Below are 19,177 nucleotides of genomic sequence, written 5' to 3'. Positions count from 1 at the left end.
TAGAAGATGTTCTGGATAGGCTTGGAAGAGCGGGGTTTTTTTCAACACTAGACATGACTAGTTCTTTTCACCAAATAAATCTTGACGAAGAATCACGTCCTCTTACAGCGTTTTCCACTGGAAATGGTCACTATCAATTTAAAAGATTACCGTTTGGTTTGAAGATATCGTCAAACAGTTTTCAACGAATGTTGACGATAGCGCTTAGCGGTTTAGACGCGGCTGCATTTCTATATGTTGATGACATAATTGTCTACGGATGCAGTCTGCAACACCACAACAACAACTTAATAAATGTATTTAATCGCCTAAGAGACTACAATTTAAAGCTCAACGCAACTAAATGCAGCTTTCTGAAACCAGAAGTTATTTATCTTGGACATTTGATCACCGACAAAGGCATAAAACTGATAAGAAACTATCAAAACAATCCAAAACAATAAGAAACTATCCAGTACCGAAGAATGCAGATGAAACCAGAAGATTTGTAGCGTTTTGCAACTACTACAGACGTTTCATTCCTGGATTTGCAGGCATTGCTAAGAGTCTTAATACCTTATCGAAGAAAGACAAGCCTTTCGAATGGAGCCCAGAATGTCAAAAAGCTTTCGAAACACTGAAAGAGAAATTATTGAAACCACCTATACTTCAATACCCAGATTTCGAGAGACCATTCATATTAACTACGGACGCTTCAAATTACGCTCTTGGAGCAGTCCTGTCCCAAGGAGATTTAGGTTCCGATCTCCCAATATCTTACGCCAGCACAACTCTACAAATACATGACTTAAATAAACCAATTATAGAGAAAGAACTACTAGCTATACATTGGGGCATGAATTTTTTCAGGCCACACCTTTATGGTAGGAGGTTTATGGTAGTAACAGATCGCAGCCCTCTTGTGTCGCTATTTTCCCATAAGAATCCATCGTCAAAAATGACTCGTATACACATGGATCTCTCTGATTACGACTTTGAGATCATTTATAAGAAAGGCAAAATTAATACAAATGCAGACGCCCTTTCGAGGATAAAGTTAAATATTGAAACAATTAAATCAATGATACCGGCTAGAGATGATGAAAAGCGGATATTAGCAATAACACGAGCCATGGCATCGAAATCACCAAAGAATATACAAGACAGACCAAACACAGAAAAATACAAATTTTCCCAGAGAAGAATAAAAAAACATACAAATAAACATAATCGACAATAACGTCATAGTCAAATGTAGCAAGATCCATTGAACATCAAGATGACTTTGGAAAAGTTGACATCAAAACTGCGTAACTTGAGATTGAGCGAGTTAGCACTAAGCAAAAATGATAATATATTCAAGAAGGTGGATATCAAAGAATTCAAAAGAATATTTACACATATACAGGATGAAAAGAAAGAAGTGATAAAAATACTAATCTACAGCGAACCAAGAAAAATCTATGATCACAAAATGCAAACGGAAATAATCGAAGAATTCCACAAGTCGAAACTTGGCGGGCAACTTGGAGTAAGAAAAACAACACTGAAACTTAAACAAAGGTTTTTATGCAAAAATGTGAACAAAATGGTCAAAAAGTACATATTAAATTGTGCCCAATGCAAGCTGAATAAACAGACAAAACACACTAAAGAAAAGTATACACTGACTGACACACCAGAAATAAGTTTCGAAATAGTAACCATAGACACGGTAGGACCTCTAAGAACTTCTGATAAATATCGTTACATATTAACAATTCAATACGATTTAACCAAGTATATATTAGCTTGTCCAATGGAGACAAAAGATGCAAGAACAGTAGCTAAAACATTGGTAGATAACTTTATCCTTATTTATGGTACTTTAAAAATTTTGAAGTCAGACAAAGGCACAGATTCCACAAACCAATTGATGTCAGAACTTTGTAAACTGCTTGAAATTGAACAAACTTTTAGTACTCCGTACCACCATGAAACTTTGGCCTCAATATAAAGAAACCACCGTGTACTTAATGCATTTCTTCTTAATTATTCTAAAGACAATGAATGGCATTCTTGGATACCTTACTTTTCTTTTGCCTATAATAAAACACCCCACGTTGACACTGGTTATTCACCGTATGAACTAGTATTCGGTATGCTTCCATATTTACCCAATGACGAGGTAAAAAGTAACAAACCTTTTTATAATACATATGATTATGTTAAAGAATTGAAGCATAGACTTAATTGTTCTCTTCACAAAGCCAATCAATTCCTTAAAAAGAGTAACATCAAACGATCTAATTTACAGAATAATTACAATTCTTTGAACCTTAAAGTTGGGGATAAAGTTCTCCTTAGAGTTATTAATCGAAGAAAGTATCAGGCTCCTTATCAAGGACCATATACCATTATAGAACAGAATGGCGTTAATTCTTCAATATCAGTAGATGGAAAAATAAAGGAATACCACAATAATATGTTAAAAAAATGGAATTTAATTTAAATATATTTACATTTGAATGTAAATATAGTATAAACATAATTTTTATTGTATAAAAATTATTCTTTTAAAGGGTGAGGGTGTGGTGTAATCGAATGTAATTGAATGTTATCGATACACGCATCAATAGATCCCTGTAGATAACCACTTAATCAGCTGTTTCATCAACAGATGTTTAACTTGTTTATGATTTATTGTTTACATTTAAGGATGATAGTTCATAAGAAAATAGGATAAGTAAAGGACATTTTTGTAAATAAATTCAATTAAGTTTTTACTGCCGACTTATTGGCAACTTATAAAAACCTTGTTTTATTTAGCGCTCTGGAAGTGCTGATCAAACCGTTGTATTGGTATTATTATTAAGTGCCTACAACAATAAAAATTAGAATACCAGTGGCGTTCCTAAGCGCCGGTATAAAAAGTCAGGCAGGTACACTAAAAGTATTCCCCCCAAAAATTCACCTTCACTACAGTACATTGGGATCCTATCATAGTATTCATTTGTATTCAGCGTTTACCGCGAATAACTGTCACTCTATGGGAACAGATTATTAGAGACAAATCGGCTTTGTCTTCTTGGGAAGTCTTGGATTCATTTATTTCTGAAAGAATTCAGATACGTGGCTGTTTGCGTGATATCAAAGGCCCTCAACCCAATAACAAGTCTTCTTAGAAAGAATTTAAATCACCAATCACCAACAATTCGGTTTATAAAAAATTCAAATCACCAGCCACGATAACTTGTCTTCTATGTCCTACGGAAATTCATTCTTTGCGATCTTGTCCAAAGTTTAAACAATTGCCTTTTGACCAAAATCTTCAATGGTGAAGAAACAAGGCAGTTGTTGGAATTATCTTTCACGGGGTCATACAATTAAAATTTGTACTAGCACCCATAATTGCAATATGTGTCGTGAAAGACATCACACCCTCCTCCACCGTTCTACTAATTCACCTCCCTCAACTCCATCAAATTCTACACCTTCTTCTTCCCGTCATTCTATAGTTCACCACAATGACAACATAGCTTCCACCTCCACTGGTGCCAATCCAACTATAGCAAATTAACAAGTTTTGCATACATCGTAGTGTTCTTCTGGAAACTGCTATAGTGAATCTTCTTCATAATGATAAAGAATATACAGCTCGGGCTCTGATCGATCCAGCATCAGAGGGTTCTTTTATCTCAGACACCATAAGGAATAGGTTAAATTTGCGTACCTGCTCTAGCTCTTATTTCAGGAGTAACGGGAACGGTATCAGCTAATACTCAGAAGAGTTGTTCTCTGAAAATCGGTTCTTCTGTAGTACTTCAAACAGAAGCATTTGTTCTCCCTCGGATATCGGATGACCTTCCATCAGTCTCAATGGAACCCGATATAACACACTGTTTGCCAAACATTCGGTTAGCTGATCCACACTTCGTTGATAGTAGACCTGTAGATCTATTGATCGGAGCTAACTTATATCCAAAAATATTACAAGCCGGAACTCTCCAAAATATACTCGCTTCTCTTCTTGCACAGAATACTGTATTTGGTTGGATCCTAATTGGTCCAGTGTTCTCTTCGCCCGGTAATTCGAACGAATAATGTTCAAAAAGACTGCACCAACAGACAACCAAAAGCCAAAATTCTATAATATTTCCACCAGGATGTATTTCCTATCGGTTTTCACCACTTTACTCGTAAATGATATAACTCTCCTCTTATGAACTAAATCATCATCGGGATGATGCTCATGTCATTAATTTATTTGTACCTTCTCCATTTGTATTAGTTACGCAACGGCTATATCTTGATACATTACAGTACGGAATTTTAAATATAAAATCGCCAAAGCTCACCTTAACTGAATTTGCATACTTGATGGATTCCTAGTTGTAAGTGTTTCAAGGCTGGCGGCTAATGTTTAATTTAGAAACTCTCTGTTGGTATTTTCACTACAAATCTCCAGGGAGCCTTTGTTCGCCTAGTTCGGATCGCAGAGAGGTCTCCCTTCCTTAAGTGCTCTCTACAAACCTTCTGAGAAACTATGTTCGCTTACGGCGGACCGTAGAGTGATATTTCCAATCATTGTCTTACAAATCTTCTCAGAGACTATGTTCGCTCAGTGCGGATCGTAGAGAGTACTCTCTTGGTAGTGGAATTTCTCTGCAATTTCTCCCTGAAACTATATTCGCTCAGTTCGGATCGTAGTGAGAACTTTCCAATAAACAGTGATTGCCACAGCCTTGATTCACTCTCGGTTTTTATACACAAATCTCTTATTAGTCACCTGTACGGAAGTACTTCTAGGTTTACTCGCGAATTGTAACGCGTCTCACCCAATACAAGGTAAAGTCATCAGTACTTTTCGCCTTAATAAATCACCCTACACACCATTATTATTATTATACCAACTAAAAACCTTTGTGTTTTATTTTCTCCTCTTTTACTTATCGGTTACACTCGGGTTTGTATCACTTGCTCATCTCCACAAACAACAACTATTCTCTGCGGTCTTTCTGAGCTATCTTCTAAACATTTGGTCCAGTCGAGCCGGATAAGTTCCTTTGGATTTAGTTGTTGTCCACCTAAACATTTCATGTAATCGAGATGGATCAGTGGACAACTTACACGGTGTTGTTTGTGCTAATCGAAGTTTTTGTTCTCTTCTTCGCCACACAAAAGTTTACCCAATCACCCCTCACCACCATCCCCATCATCTAAACATCATAAAACCACCATCACCTACAACACATATTCCAGCAAAAAACATACCAGGTATGTCAATTCAGTGTCTTCCATAAGTGAGAAAATCGCGAGTGTTCAATTTTTTATCTCTATTTGCATAAAAAATATTTCGGTATACTGATTGCCTTTTATTCACCTATTAGTCGGTAATTACAAATAACATGTTCATACAGTCCACACAACAAATCTTTTAATAGTTATTCTCACTAAAATACGGTTGTGTTCCGTTTAAAATACATGCAAAATGTCGTTTATTTTTTACATCCAATAAATCTAATATACGGCATACTGTGCTTCTTAATTATTCACCAACAAGTGTAGTGATCGCCAATACGTGTTGCTGTTTTCTTTATTTCGGTTTTTTCTCACTATCCCTACGTCCATAATTATTCCAAAGGGAGAGCCCTCTAGTGAGAATTGCAACAACAAACGTATTACAAATTACCCGCCTTTTTGCATTTCTTCTAGCGTCACTTATAAAACGAAAAAAAAACCTACAACAACAAGCCAATATGTTGTGGTCTCTCTACCTTATTACCTACTAGTACATACCAACATACGTCTACTGCGGCATCGATCTACCTTTTCGTTATAACTACGGTTACAGTGGGTCGCAGGTGGAGAAAATATTTTTTATATAAATTATTTTTTTAATATTTTTTCGGAAAAATAAATATTTGCAAATTTTTTGAAAAATAATCGGTTTTGGTTTTAAACGTTTTTTGGACATCGTACACCCTACAATCAGCATTATATATTTATATTTTTAGTAAATATAACATATATATTTATTCAAATATTCAATATAAATTTATATTTGTAAACTAAAATCACCTTTTTTATTAACATATTTGAAATTTTTGGTTGCGGTTTTTTGCTTTTTTGGTTGTTCTGAAGTAGTGCACCCTACATTCGGTCCCTTTGGAAATTGCAAATTTTTCACAAGGAAAATTCCCAAATTATTCGGTTTTCGAAATTTTGGCCATTTGTGTTTTCCCATTTCACAAAAATTATTCGATTGTGGACATTCAGTCATTGATTCACTCTACACCCCGTTGCTAAAACAATAAATTCAATTGATTTTTTGCAGCTTTTTGGAAATTTGTTGTCTTTTTGAATTTTTTGAACAGATTTGCGGAAATTTTTTTAATATTTCGGACATTTGGTTTATTTGTGTTTCCTTTTCCGCAAAATAAATCAGTTTTGACTAGCTATTGGTTCACCCTACACCTCGTGCAAAAATAATAAATTCTATTGAATCTTTGCAAATCTCTGTGTATATCTTTTTCTGAATTATTCCAACAAATTCGTGGAAATTTGTCTAATTTTTCGGAACAAAGAAATTCTCTACAATGCCGGTCACACCTTTAGATCTCTTTATCAGAGCATCGGATGCTTTGATAAAATTCGATTCCCATTTCAACCAAATGCGGGATGATCAGTTAGATCAGCACGAATTAGAGTTTCGTAGCACAGCTATGGTCAAAGGTCCAATTAACATTCGATCGTTGTCTCGATTATTTAATGACGGCGGTAGATTCGAAAAAGGATGGCATAGATTCGTTAGATAGTAAATACGAAGTGTGTCATCAGACTTACATTACTTGTAGGTCAACTATGAATCGCAAATTGGGCAAAATTCTTCAATCCTCCAAATCTTCACCTCACACCTCAATAAATAGTTCGGACTTTTCGTCAGAAGAATTTCAGGGCGACCATGCAAATAACTTGAGCACTTCGACACAGGCGTCGCGGGAAATCGGATTTCAGGTGGATCCTCCTTCCATTCAAAACAGTTTTCATACTCGTGACTCAATCTTTTCTTCGCCAAATCCGGATAGTGTACATTCCCAGCAAAAAAAGTCCTCCCAAAATCATAGGTTTTGTAAGGGATTTTTGGCAGCCGTAATAACTCGCAAACCCCCTTTCTTCCCCATTATTTTTACAAGGGCATGTCGCACTCAGTTTGTAGTTATTTTATGACCACTAGAATAACTAGTTATTCTGTGGCAACTAGAAGTTGAAAAGTAAGTTGAAAAAAATTCTATTTTTAGAACAGTTGATGTAGAGATTTTTTTTAATTTCATCACACTTCTTACTTTTATTTTACTTTATTTTATTTCGATCGCTGTGCAAGTTGAACACAAGAACCCTCTGATTTCTAGCCAAAGATACTACATACTATGCCACGCACACGAACATTAAGGGTTGCTTAAGAACTTAAATGTGCAGTGCACATGTGCACCACGAAAAACTCGCGTGCCGACAGTGAGCGTTGAACACACAACCCTAGGATTTATAGTCGGACACACCGTCCAGTGCCACCGTCCTCATTACTTAGTGAGGAGCAAAGTAAGTAGGTTTGCCTTGTAATTTTTTTAAGAAGCATCCCATTATTTTTCAGATTACTTGAAATGGGAAAAGAAGCTTATTTACATACCTTTTTAAGGGTTTACGTAATGGCTAATGGATCCGAATTTTTGCTGGGTAGCCTTGTACTTCCTCCATGCGACATAGAAACCTTTCATGGTGATTTCTTATCGTGGCCGACATTCCGAGACCTTTTCACCGCGATATATGTAAATAATTCTGGTCTTAGTGACATTGAGAGACTCTGTCATTTAGTTAGAAAGACAGACGGCGAAGCTAAGGAAATTGTATCTAAGTTCCCACTAACTCACCATAGCTTCGTCTTAGCATGGACAGCTCTCAAAAATCGGGTTGACAATAAACGGGTTATTGTCAATAGTCACTTGAAGCTTCTCTTTAATCTTCCATACATCGATCGTGAAACTAGTTCGGGATTGAAAACCCTTCAGCGCGGAATAAATCACCACATTACTGTGGTGTAATCGAATGTAATTGAATGTTATCGATACACGCATCAATAGATCCCTGTAGATACCCACTTAATCAGCTGTTACACCAGCTGTTTCATCAACAGATGTTTAACTTGTTTATGATTTATTGTTTACATTTAAGGATGATAGTTCATAAGAAAAAATGATAAGTAAATCCCGTTATTTATATATATGTAGGCCATTTTTGTAAATAAATTCAATTAAGTTTTTACTGCCGACTTATTTGCAACTTATAAACTTATTTAGCGTTCTGGAAGTGCTGATCAAACCGTTGTATTGGCATTATTATTAAGTGCCTACAACAATAAAAATTAGAATACCAGTGGCGTTCCTAAGCGCCGGTATAAAAAGTCAGTCAGGTACACTAAAAGTATTCCCCCCAAAAATTTACCTTCACTACATGGCGATCCTGCCAGATAACTCTGGAATCCCGGTTGAAGAAACTCCATCTGTGAGCAGGCCAGGTCCAGCACGACTGTCCATCGAGGAATACTAAAAACCTTTGTGTTTTATTTTCTCCTCTTTTACTTATCGGTTACTCTCGGGTTTGTATCACTTGCTCATCTCCACAAACAACAACTATTCTCTGTGGCCTTTCTGAGCTATCTCTAAACAATTAGAATAGATAAAAATTACCCAACAAAATGTTGGATGCCAAAGATACTTTTTAGCATCTTCATCTTCATTCAGTTTTGGATCCAAAGCACGTATTTACAACAGTGCTTTGAGTCCGATTTTAAAGAATTTGCGCTTTTTAACTTTTTCGTTTTTTTCTTTTGTCGTAATTTCAACATTACTCTCCTAAAAATGTTTCTACAATTCTTCGTATTAAACCAAAAAATATATTTTTGAAATAATATTCCAACGATGTTTTCGTCTTTTGTTGTTGCTGTAATATGCGAGTAATAAACCCAGTCTTTATAATTTTGGTCTCACACTTTTCTACGTGTTTTCCAGATTCTGTACGATTTTTAATTAATTTTTTTAGAGATTTTTATGGACTCTCGAGTTGGAATAAATAAAATTTACTCCAAATTATCTTCATTATTTTCTGATTTTCCGCGAAATTAAAAATAAGTTTAGCAAATATTTAAGCATCTACGGAAAGATATTAAATTATGCTACCGATTTATTTATACATTTTCCTACACAAAGGGAATTTTTAAAAATCTCTTCTTTATTAGGGAATAAAACCCCCATAACATTTGGGCGCAATATCCAATTTTGAGAACGCGAACAGATTTGCAATCACGTTTTTTTAACCCATGTACCAAAAATCGCAGATTTTAATATTTGTTCAATTCATTGCAAATTAATGAAAAGCGGATATAACTTTTTATTACATTAACTCGCAATTTTTTAGGATTTTTGTAATTATTAGATTAAAACCGTCACATATTTTGCGCGTACCGATCAAATTTGGTAACAAAAACTGATGGAATGAAGATTTCTGTCTTACTCTACTTACTATGTACCAACAATCATTGTGGAAGCATCAATTTTAGTCTTTTAAAATGGAAAACTCAAGTTTCAAATATATTACCGATATATGTATATGTTAAATACGGAATGACGAAGTTAATTATACTCTCCACCTTATGGAGGGTATAATTAATGTGTGCAAGTTACTTTCTGGAGAAAAATAATTTACTCTTCGCAAAACTAAATATTTTCATTAATTTCAATGTATAAATAAATTCATTGAAGAAATGCTTCCGATAATATTACATATAAAAGATACAAACCTATGTCTTTACTAGATGTCAATTGGTATGCGATATCATATATTCCAGCATCTTTTAATTTCTTTCTTCTTTTGGCATCTTTAAGTTTTTGCTTTTTATATTTTTCCTTTTCTAGTAACCTTTTCATTTTCTCTTTCTCTGCTTTTGCCTTCTTCTCCTCCTTAGACATATTTTGCAAACTCTGGAATTCTTTAAATTCCTCAAAGTTCATAGTTTCATCTAATAGAACCAAAACTGTTCCTTTCTTGGCTACTTCGGGGTATGGGTGGAAATCGCCTGTTTTTTCATAACTGAAAAAATACAAATGCATATATTGTACTTTAATGATCATAACTTGTCGCCATAAATTAAACTTATTTAAATTCATTTTAAAGAGAAACATATCCTGAATTGCTACTTACAATTCCTTAAACCATGCTCTGATGTGATCCGAAATGTCTTCCATGATGTTTGGAGCTGTTTCTTTTAACAATCTCGTTCGCTCGTTAGTAATTAGCTGCTCAAATTTGGAATTCTGGTTTTGTTTTATTAAGTCCTCTTTGTAGATTTCATGGATGGACTGTCGGCGCTTATTCGGCGAATTCAATCTTCTTCCCGTCATTCCATACAGATGCCTTTGTAATAATATATTCTTTTCAGCAATCTTTTTCGCCTTGTAGATCCTCCATGCAGATTGAATGCGCAGAGCTGCCATTTCTCTGGATTCGTCATACTTCAAACATTCCTTAACTGTAATTTATTTTATGAGAAAAGAAAATATTAGAGACATGTCTACATACGTCCGTATAGGAAACATGTATTCTTATGAATACTACTGAAATACGACGAGCGTATTTAATTTAAAGTTGAAAAAATTCAACGTTGCCAGAACGTACATGTTTTGTATATGTGTGTTTGGTATTTTTAAAACAAGAGACTAACAAAACATGAAATACAATTTATTGTAAGGGACAATTATTTGTATCTACAAATGAAAATATTTAAATAAGTTTCTGTAGCGGTTTTGTGCTTAAAATGTGATTTCGGTCATAACGTTTTTTGGTAATACGCACGCTCAGAGACCGTCAACTTTTTATACTTACTTCCTTAGCTGGCCCATTACAGAAAATTTGTTCCATAGGCCGAACTAAGAAAAGATCTCCATTTCTCTCTATTTGTTGCTTCGCACTCTGGAATGCCGCGCCTTTTCATCTCTTCATCCACTTGTTTGCGCCATCTATTCCTTGTCCTGCCAATTCTGCGTGCACCGCCAAACGGTCCGTGTTCATACGCATTTTTAGCGCTCATTCTTATGATATGGCCTAGCCAACGCAATCGCTGCATCTCGATACGTTTGAAGTCGTTGTATAGCATATACAGCTCGTGGTTCATGCGACGTCGATATTCACCGTCAACGCAGATTGGTCCGTAGATTTTTCGAAGAATTTTTCTCTCAAACACACCAAGCACTGCCATGTCTGCTTGCGCAAGTACCCAGGCTTCGGAGCCATACATCAGCATGGGTAGTATCAGTGTTTTGTAGAGAGTTATTTTTGTTTGACGAGTTGGCAAATACAATTCAATACAAAGTAGCATCTGTTAGCCAGTACAATTCTTTTTTTTATTTCACACTGATGTCGTTTGTTGTGTTTACGGAGTTGCCGTGGTAGACGAACTTTTTTACTACCTCAAAATTATAGGAACCAACATCCACAGTTGGTCCGAGCTCAATGGACACATTGCGCTTCGCCACCATTACCTTGGTTTTCTCACAGTTTGCCGCCAGACCCACTTTAGCAGATTCTCCTTCGAGCTTCATAAAGGTATCAATTACTTCTTTTACTGTCCCACGATGCCTTTATCATTAGCATAAGCAAGTAACATGTGGTTATTGGTGTAGATTGTGCCACTTCTTTTCACGTTTGCCTCTCGTATAAACTTTTCCAGCAGGATGTTGAAGAGATCACACGAAAGGCTATCTCCTTGTCTGAAACCTCTTTTGGTAAAAAACACATCGGATAGGTTCTTTCCTATTTTAACTGAGGACATCGTGTCAGTTTACAAAGCCGGATGAGCATTGCGGGGATACCAAATTCAGACATGGCTTGGAATACCTTTGAATGCAGCGGGCTGTCGAAGGCTGCTTTATAATGGACAAAAAGGTGGTAGGTGTCGATCTGCAACTCTTGGGTCTTTTCCAGGATTTGCCGCAAGGGTTAATATCTGGTCAATGGTGGACTTGTCAGGTCTAAAGCCGCATTGGTATGGTCCAATTATCTCGTTGACCATAGGCTTTAGTCGTTCGCACAATATCCCTGACACCATCTTGTAGGCAATAGGGCGTAGACTTATGCCCCTATAGTAAGAGCATACAGTCTTATCTCTCTTCTTGTGGACGGGGCACAGGATACTCAGGTTCCAATCGTCGGGTACTCGTTCTTCCTTATCAGTGTGTCGCATCCGGTTTTGAACATCTAGGCTGGTAGGCCATCGGCTCATGCTACCTTATTATTCTTCAGCCGATTTATTGCTGTATTTACCTCATCTTGGCTGGGCGGTATACATTCAATACCATCTTCTGGGATTGGGTCTGTGGTATCTTCGTCGTCTTCGCTGCTATTGGATACCCACAGTTTTGAAAAATGTTCTTTCCATGTCCTGAGCACACTATCTGTATCAGTTACCAGATTACCTTGCTGGTCTCTACAGGAGGATGTGCCTGTACCAAAGCCATCAGTTTGATGTTTTACTCTATAGTAGAATATGCAGCATTTTTCTCTTCGGTAGCAGCACGACACTCCTGATCATACCATGGATTCCTTGGTGGAGGTCTCTGGTGTCCAAGTATGGATTTTGCGGCTGTTTGCATGGAGTGGGCAATACTTTGCCATTGCGCTGATATGTTATCGGGATGAGGAATGCTTTAATTAAGTAATTGGGCTAGTTGAGTGGAACATGCTGTGGCTATCTGTTGTGATTGCAGCTTACCGATGTCTAACGTTCGTGTTGTGTCTGTTCGTACTTTGTTTGCTACGTTTAACCGGGTTCGTACCTTTGCTGCAACAAGGCAGTGGTCTATGTTTGCTCCTCGGAACGAACGCACATCCAACACGCTCGATGAATGTCTTCCATCTACCACAACGTGATCAATTTGATTTCTTGTTTTCTGATCTGGAGACAGCCAGGTGCCCTTATGGATGTCGAGATGTTGAAGGCTGGTGCTGCTAACTACCATGTTTTTGCCGCTGCGAAGTCTATCTGCCTCATACCATTGTCATCGCATTGAAACATCACTGTGGAGACTGAATTTTCCGACAGTTGAGCCAAAGATATTTTTCTTTCCAATTTTGGCATTAAAATCGCCTAGAATAATTTTAATGTCATGGGCAGAACAACGGTCATATATTTCTTCTAAGCGCTCATAAAATATATCTTTGGTCAGTTCGTCCTTGTCTTCAGTGGGAGCATGAGCGCAAATAAAGCTGATGGTGAAGAATTTCGATTTTATTCGAATTGTAGCAAGTCTTTCATTCACTGTAGACCAGGTGTTTTAACCTCCAACCAACTACGAATCCGCAACCAAACTCATGCTTTATGTCAGTGCAGCTATAATACAGTGCGTCACCTTTAGGTGTTGTTGTGACGCCCTTCCCATTCCATCGTATTTCCAGTTTGGCAGTAATGTCGGCCTTGTACTTTTAAAGTACATCTGCCAATGCGTAAACTGCACCTTCTATATAAAGAGTGCGAACATTCCAGGTGTAGATTCGCAGATCATGGTCCTTAAAACGTTTGCGGAGGTCGTCAACTTTAGAGGGATTTTCTTTTCTTTTGTTTTTTCATAGTAGGCTGCTTTTTCTAGAGGAGAGTTACTAACCCTGTCGTAATAGACACCAACCCTTCCTTTTTATACCTTACTCCACAATGTGGTAAGGGTATTATAAGTTTGTTTTGCTAAAAATAAAATTGTAATCACACTCTAGACCGCAATTATGGACCGATCCTCACGAAATTTGGTATGGAGGTCGGTTTTAAATCAGAATATATCTATTTTTATTGGTGATGATCGTGAAATATTTAGCGGGTGAAATGGACCAAAAACATAATTTTTATCTAATTTTGTAGCGGCTCTATAGGTCGCAATAATAGTCCGATCAACTCGAAATTTTAAACAAGGAAGCGTATATGACGAAGAAGAAGCTTGCAATTTTACATGATGATCAGACAGTTGTGAAATGGACCGAAACTTTTCTGTAAAAATTTGAAAAAATGTAATATATATCTTATATCTTTATTCCCGGTAGACACATTCCGCCCACGTGAGTTATTTTTGAAAGATGATCTCTCGACCTTTCCATAGACAGGGTTTCGGAGTCGAGTTATTTTTAGCTCGACTCCGACCCCAGACGAGTTTTTTCACGACTCCGGGTCGACTCCGAGAGTGAATTGCTATACCACTAAAAATTAATAAAATGTGCACAAATTTTTAACTTTTTCCTATATTTTGGCCTATATAGGCTAATGTGTTGGTTTTTCCTTACATATTCATTAGAAAGGGCATTCGTTCGAATACATTCGAACATATCAATATTGTTTCTTCCGAATCTTACAATGAAAAAAAGCAAAGTTAGAAGGTTTTTGTCGGTTTTCCTTTTTTGCACGAGTATATTCTGAACGGAATGCTTCCGCGTGAGAAAATGTTTAAGCTTTCAAAATATGTGAAAATGAAGGGGCAATACAAATCATAAGGACTACATGCAATAAAAATTGTAAGCAATTCATGACCAAACTAGATGTAAGCCAACATTTTAGTGTGCTTAGCCTTAAAGGAGACTCCCAGATGTAAAGTTTAATAAAAGCCATTTTTCATGATTTTTTTCCGAGAAAACTACGTAACTTTTTGGCAAATTTTTTCTTCATCTGAAAGAGAAAAATATTACGAAGTTTTAGGCCGTTTTTATTAAAGCATTTTGCGGTGCCAACTCTAGCTCGTGTGTGCTGATTTCGAGAAAAACGTAGTTTATATGCTGCATACAAAGTAATATTAATTGTTCCCATTCAACGCTCATTCTAAGGCAATATTGTTCCGATCGACTTAAAAATTTGACCACATATTCTATGCTATTGATACTTTCTACTTTTTCTGAAATTTATAAGTAGGAATCCCCCTTTAAACTAAAACTCAGCGCTCACATTTTGAACTTTGGTTGTGGAGTGGATAATTATACCCTACACTATGTGGGGAGGGTATTACAAGTTGGTTTTGCCCAAAAAGTTTGTAACGCATCGAAATAATACTTATATACCAAAATGAATGTCTCGACGAGCTGAATCTCGTTGACCAATAACGAATTTATGATGCCCCAATGCAGAAGCGTAACCATCCAAATTCCATATGTAGTTAATAGATTATGCAAAATTTACCGAAATACAACGGTTGTTTGAGAAAGTAACGGGTAAAACTGATAAAGGACAATGAAAACGTGACAATATCGATTTCTTGGATATGGAAAACCAACATATAATTTTCGGTGGAACATTTTTGTAGAACATTTCATTTTGTTTTACTTTTTGAGTTCAAGAACAAAAAAGACATGGAAGCAACTGAGCTAGAAGGACAGCATATTCGACATAAAGGTTCCTCATTCTATTTAACAGAAAACATGTCATCTATAAATGATGAAACAATATCTCCAAACAAAGATATAAAGCTATTTTCTCAATGATGGGTTCTCAAAGGAGGGGATTGATGGGGGTCAATCAAAAAATTCATTATGCCATAACTCAGAAATTTCAAATATGGGATCCTTTGGGATTCTCAATTGGGGCTTTCATTGGGGCAAGAAAATGAATTTCCACCCCTAGATCTTGACTTCCATTTTGTCTCACAGGTTATTCAGTAAGATTTCCCATAGAGACCACAATGTCTTTAACAGAATACAAGGATGACTTATCATAAAACACAAGGTGATAATACCATACACCTTTGTGAAAAGACCAGTAAGACTTCTAATGAAAGAGGTTAAAGGTACAATCTTAATTCGATTGTCATAGAACTTTACTTTTGTTTGCAAAAATGTAAAGAATCAATTGTATCAACAAAATAGGGATGAATAGACTACACATCGTTTGCATATATGTTTTATTATACCTTTCTTTTAAAATAAATAGTGATTTTTAAAAAAAAATGTTCTTGTTCAAATTTAATGTTACATTTTTTATAACGTTGAAAAAAATTTGGCCGGAGTCGGAGTCGAGTTATTTTTTGGACTCAGACTTCGACTCCGAAACCCTGTCCATAGATGCCAATTATGTTGATGTACGTGCTCAGATAACAGAGTTACAGCTTAGAATATACAGAAATTCCACAGTTTTAATTGTTTGTATAGTAACCATAACCACACTAGAGTTCGAAGTTATGTCAACAATTTTGGATAATGAGCGGATAGTTCTTAGCGAGTGAACTTTTGTGGCAAAAATATCCAAAGTCATTTTTGGTCCATATTTTATTTCTAGGAGACATATTTCGGCAATCTATAAATTAACTAGAAAACCAACATGAATATAGCGGTTAGATAACTGAACTATTTTATTGTTGTGATTTTCATGCATAGAACTACATTTACATTCCATGTTACAAAATGTCGCAGGTTTTAAATTGTTACAACTTACAATGCTGTACGGGGTCCTGAAGTTTTTGTGATACCTTTGGTAAAAAGTAATGTAATAGTACTAGGAAATATTGGTATTTTCCATTGATCGATAAAAATCACCGAAAACTATTTCTAAAATTCCTTTTAATATTTGTTTATACCCTCAACATTAAGGCCAACGATATTATCGACATAATGATTTTAGACCCCAAGTATGTTTAGAGGAAATCCATTTCAGACAATTTGGAGTCGATTTACCCATGTCCGTCCGTCTGTCAGGCCGGCTGGTGTGCACGATAACTCTCGAAGAATCAATCTATTTGGCTCAAATTTTAGGTCTCGTAAAATTTGTCCAAACTTAGTTTAAGTTCGAAGATGGACTATATCGGCGTACCCCTTCCGTTAATTTCCTCCACAAAAGTTCAAAATTTTCCGCTAAGATTATTCGCTTGATAGTTCCAGAAGGGACTAACCGAATTGTACCAAACCACATTGGGCCCAATGGCAGGTTTCTGAGGCAAAAAGTCTAGTTTTGAAGTCATATATTTGTATAAATTAGTAACGGGATTAGATTCTTAACACTTTGAGCCACTTAGAAACAAAATCATTTCAACCTGGCAACGCTTCGTGGTCACATACCGAGCTGTCAAAGATATTGCATGTTACTTTGTAAAATTTTATAAAAATTTATCCAACGAAGAACAAATTTGTTTCGCTCGGCAATTAAAAACCGCTGATTTAATAAACAGTTTTTTTAATGGATAAAACGTGTAAAGGAATATAAATTAATATTCTGATTAAGAAATAAAAGAAGTTAGATTTGGTAAGGAATATTTGAAGTAGACTGTGGTGTATTTTTTGTGTAGTTCGTATTGTAGTTTAAATAGTTTTTGGAATAAAACTCGCGGTATTGCGACGTATTGTCGAAACTATATATCTGATAGAAGGTAATAGTGAGTACTATATGTGTAAAAAAATTTCATGTCCGTATGGATCCGAATACTTATAGAAAATTACTTACAGATAGCGTGACACTTAAAAATGTGGATATTTTAATTTATTAGACTGGGTTGGGACTGGACGATGCTCAATATGACACAAGTCGCCAAATTTTATAGTAATCTTATCCGAGTTACACCAAGCATTGAAATCTTCAATATTCTAGATCTTTAAATTTAATAACTGGTACTACAAACACCTACTATATTTCAAGATCTTGACCTGTAATTATAAAGTTTTCAAATAACGGACGCGATCGCGGTTTTCTACTTCCAAAACATAAATTAATGATAGAGGTCACAATTACTATTGTTTTGTATACCAATGCGTCTAATAATCTCTGAGATTTCGCGTTTGGCTAAAACTTGTTGTGGGGGAGGTCCCCCACCCCCTCCATTTTTCGGTATAAAAAGTACCTTACGATCTATTCTCAGACCTTATGAATCTACAAACAAAATTTTATCAAATTCGGTCCAGCCATTTCAGAAGATTTATATTTCGAACATCATGGTATACCTGAAAAGGTTTCTATATATATGTAGATATATATCTGAACCGATCAGAGCCAAATTTTCAGGACCTGATTCTAACCTGAACAGGATTTACCATATCAAATTTTAAGGCGATCGGATGCAAATTGTGACCTTTGTGGGGCTTAAAAATAAAATCGGATTAAATCGGATGAAACATATACATGAAAACTATATCTATATCTGAACCGATTCTTACCAAATTTTGCAGAAGTGCTTTTATGCCCATTAAAAACATTGGAACGAAATTTGGTAGCTCTAGCTGCTTCCAGTGACTTGTTGCCTCAAAAACCTGTCATTGGGCCCAATGTGCAAACTAGGGAAGTGGAAATATTACTTCCATGCATATATCCGGTTTGAATATGGACTATATCGGCCCACTCCTTCGAGAAAAGTATAGTTTAACAGCTCTTCTCGAACCGTATTGAATTTGTTTCAAACATGTTCGCCTTGCGGCCCCTATTACGACGGTGCAAACTAAACTGACAAGTTCCTAAGATAACTGTTATAACTTAATCACGATGTAACCTCTTTTTATTATAGTTCTTACAAGCATTGCCATTCGCAAATTAGAATTGTCACAAGTTGTCAAAAAGTAAACATTCTCTCGCTCTCAGTTCCATTACCTTCTTAGTATTAATTCATTCTATTGTATTCAACATAACAGAACAGATCAAAGCGAGAATAGCTAATAAACAATAAACACAAATAAGTACATTCAATTCTTCCTCTTCTTTTTATTATCGGCAAATTATAAATTCATATTGGTTACAACAATTGGCGACGAGGTGAAAAAAAAAAAACATATTGTGAACGCGTTAATCTTTAAATCAAGAAAAGAAATAAAAAAAACTTGTGCAATATGGAATCCACTCAATTTGCTGAATTTTTGCAAATGCAAAAGAAGTTTATGGAAGAATTTTCAAAGATGGCAGCTAGTAAAGCTACGGCAACTGTTTCTACCAACAACGTTATCCAGAAATTCGATGCCTTTGATTCGACAAAAGAATCTTACCGAAATTACATTCAACGCTTCAAAAATTATACTGAATTAAATAAAATTGATAGCGACAGGAAATATTGTGCAAAGCTGTTGCTAAATTCAATAGGTGCAGGAAACTTCAGCATGGTTACAGCCTTGGTAGCGCCAAAAACGATACCAGAATTAGAATATGGCGAATTGTTGGAAATTTTGGAAAAACATT

General features: G+C 35.9%; 1 protein-coding gene across 2 annotated transcripts in view; it reads right to left on the bottom strand.

Moving 5' to 3' along the window:
- The window catches only part of LOC141402817 (dynein regulatory complex protein 11), a 442,109-nt gene that overhangs the window by 366,002 nt on the left and 56,930 nt on the right, over positions 1–19,177 (bottom strand). For both annotated transcript variants that reach the window (XM_073984802.1, XM_073984803.1), the window contains 2 exons: positions 10,213–10,540; positions 9,812–10,101 (listed from right to left, as the gene is read on the bottom strand). In XM_073984802.1, coding sequence (XP_073840903.1) covers positions 9,812–10,101; positions 10,213–10,540 — 618 coding nt within the window. The remainder of the gene's footprint in view (positions 1–9,811; positions 10,102–10,212; positions 10,541–19,177) is intronic.

Source organism: Musca autumnalis, unplaced genomic scaffold (genome assembly GCF_047663935.1).
Source record: "Musca autumnalis isolate F117 unplaced genomic scaffold, ASM4766393v1 scaffold_4, whole genome shotgun sequence".
Taxonomy (NCBI): Eukaryota; Metazoa; Arthropoda; class Insecta; order Diptera; family Muscidae; genus Musca; species Musca autumnalis.
The sequence above is the reverse complement of the archived record's forward strand: the minus strand, read 5'-3'. Positions and strand labels throughout refer to the sequence as shown.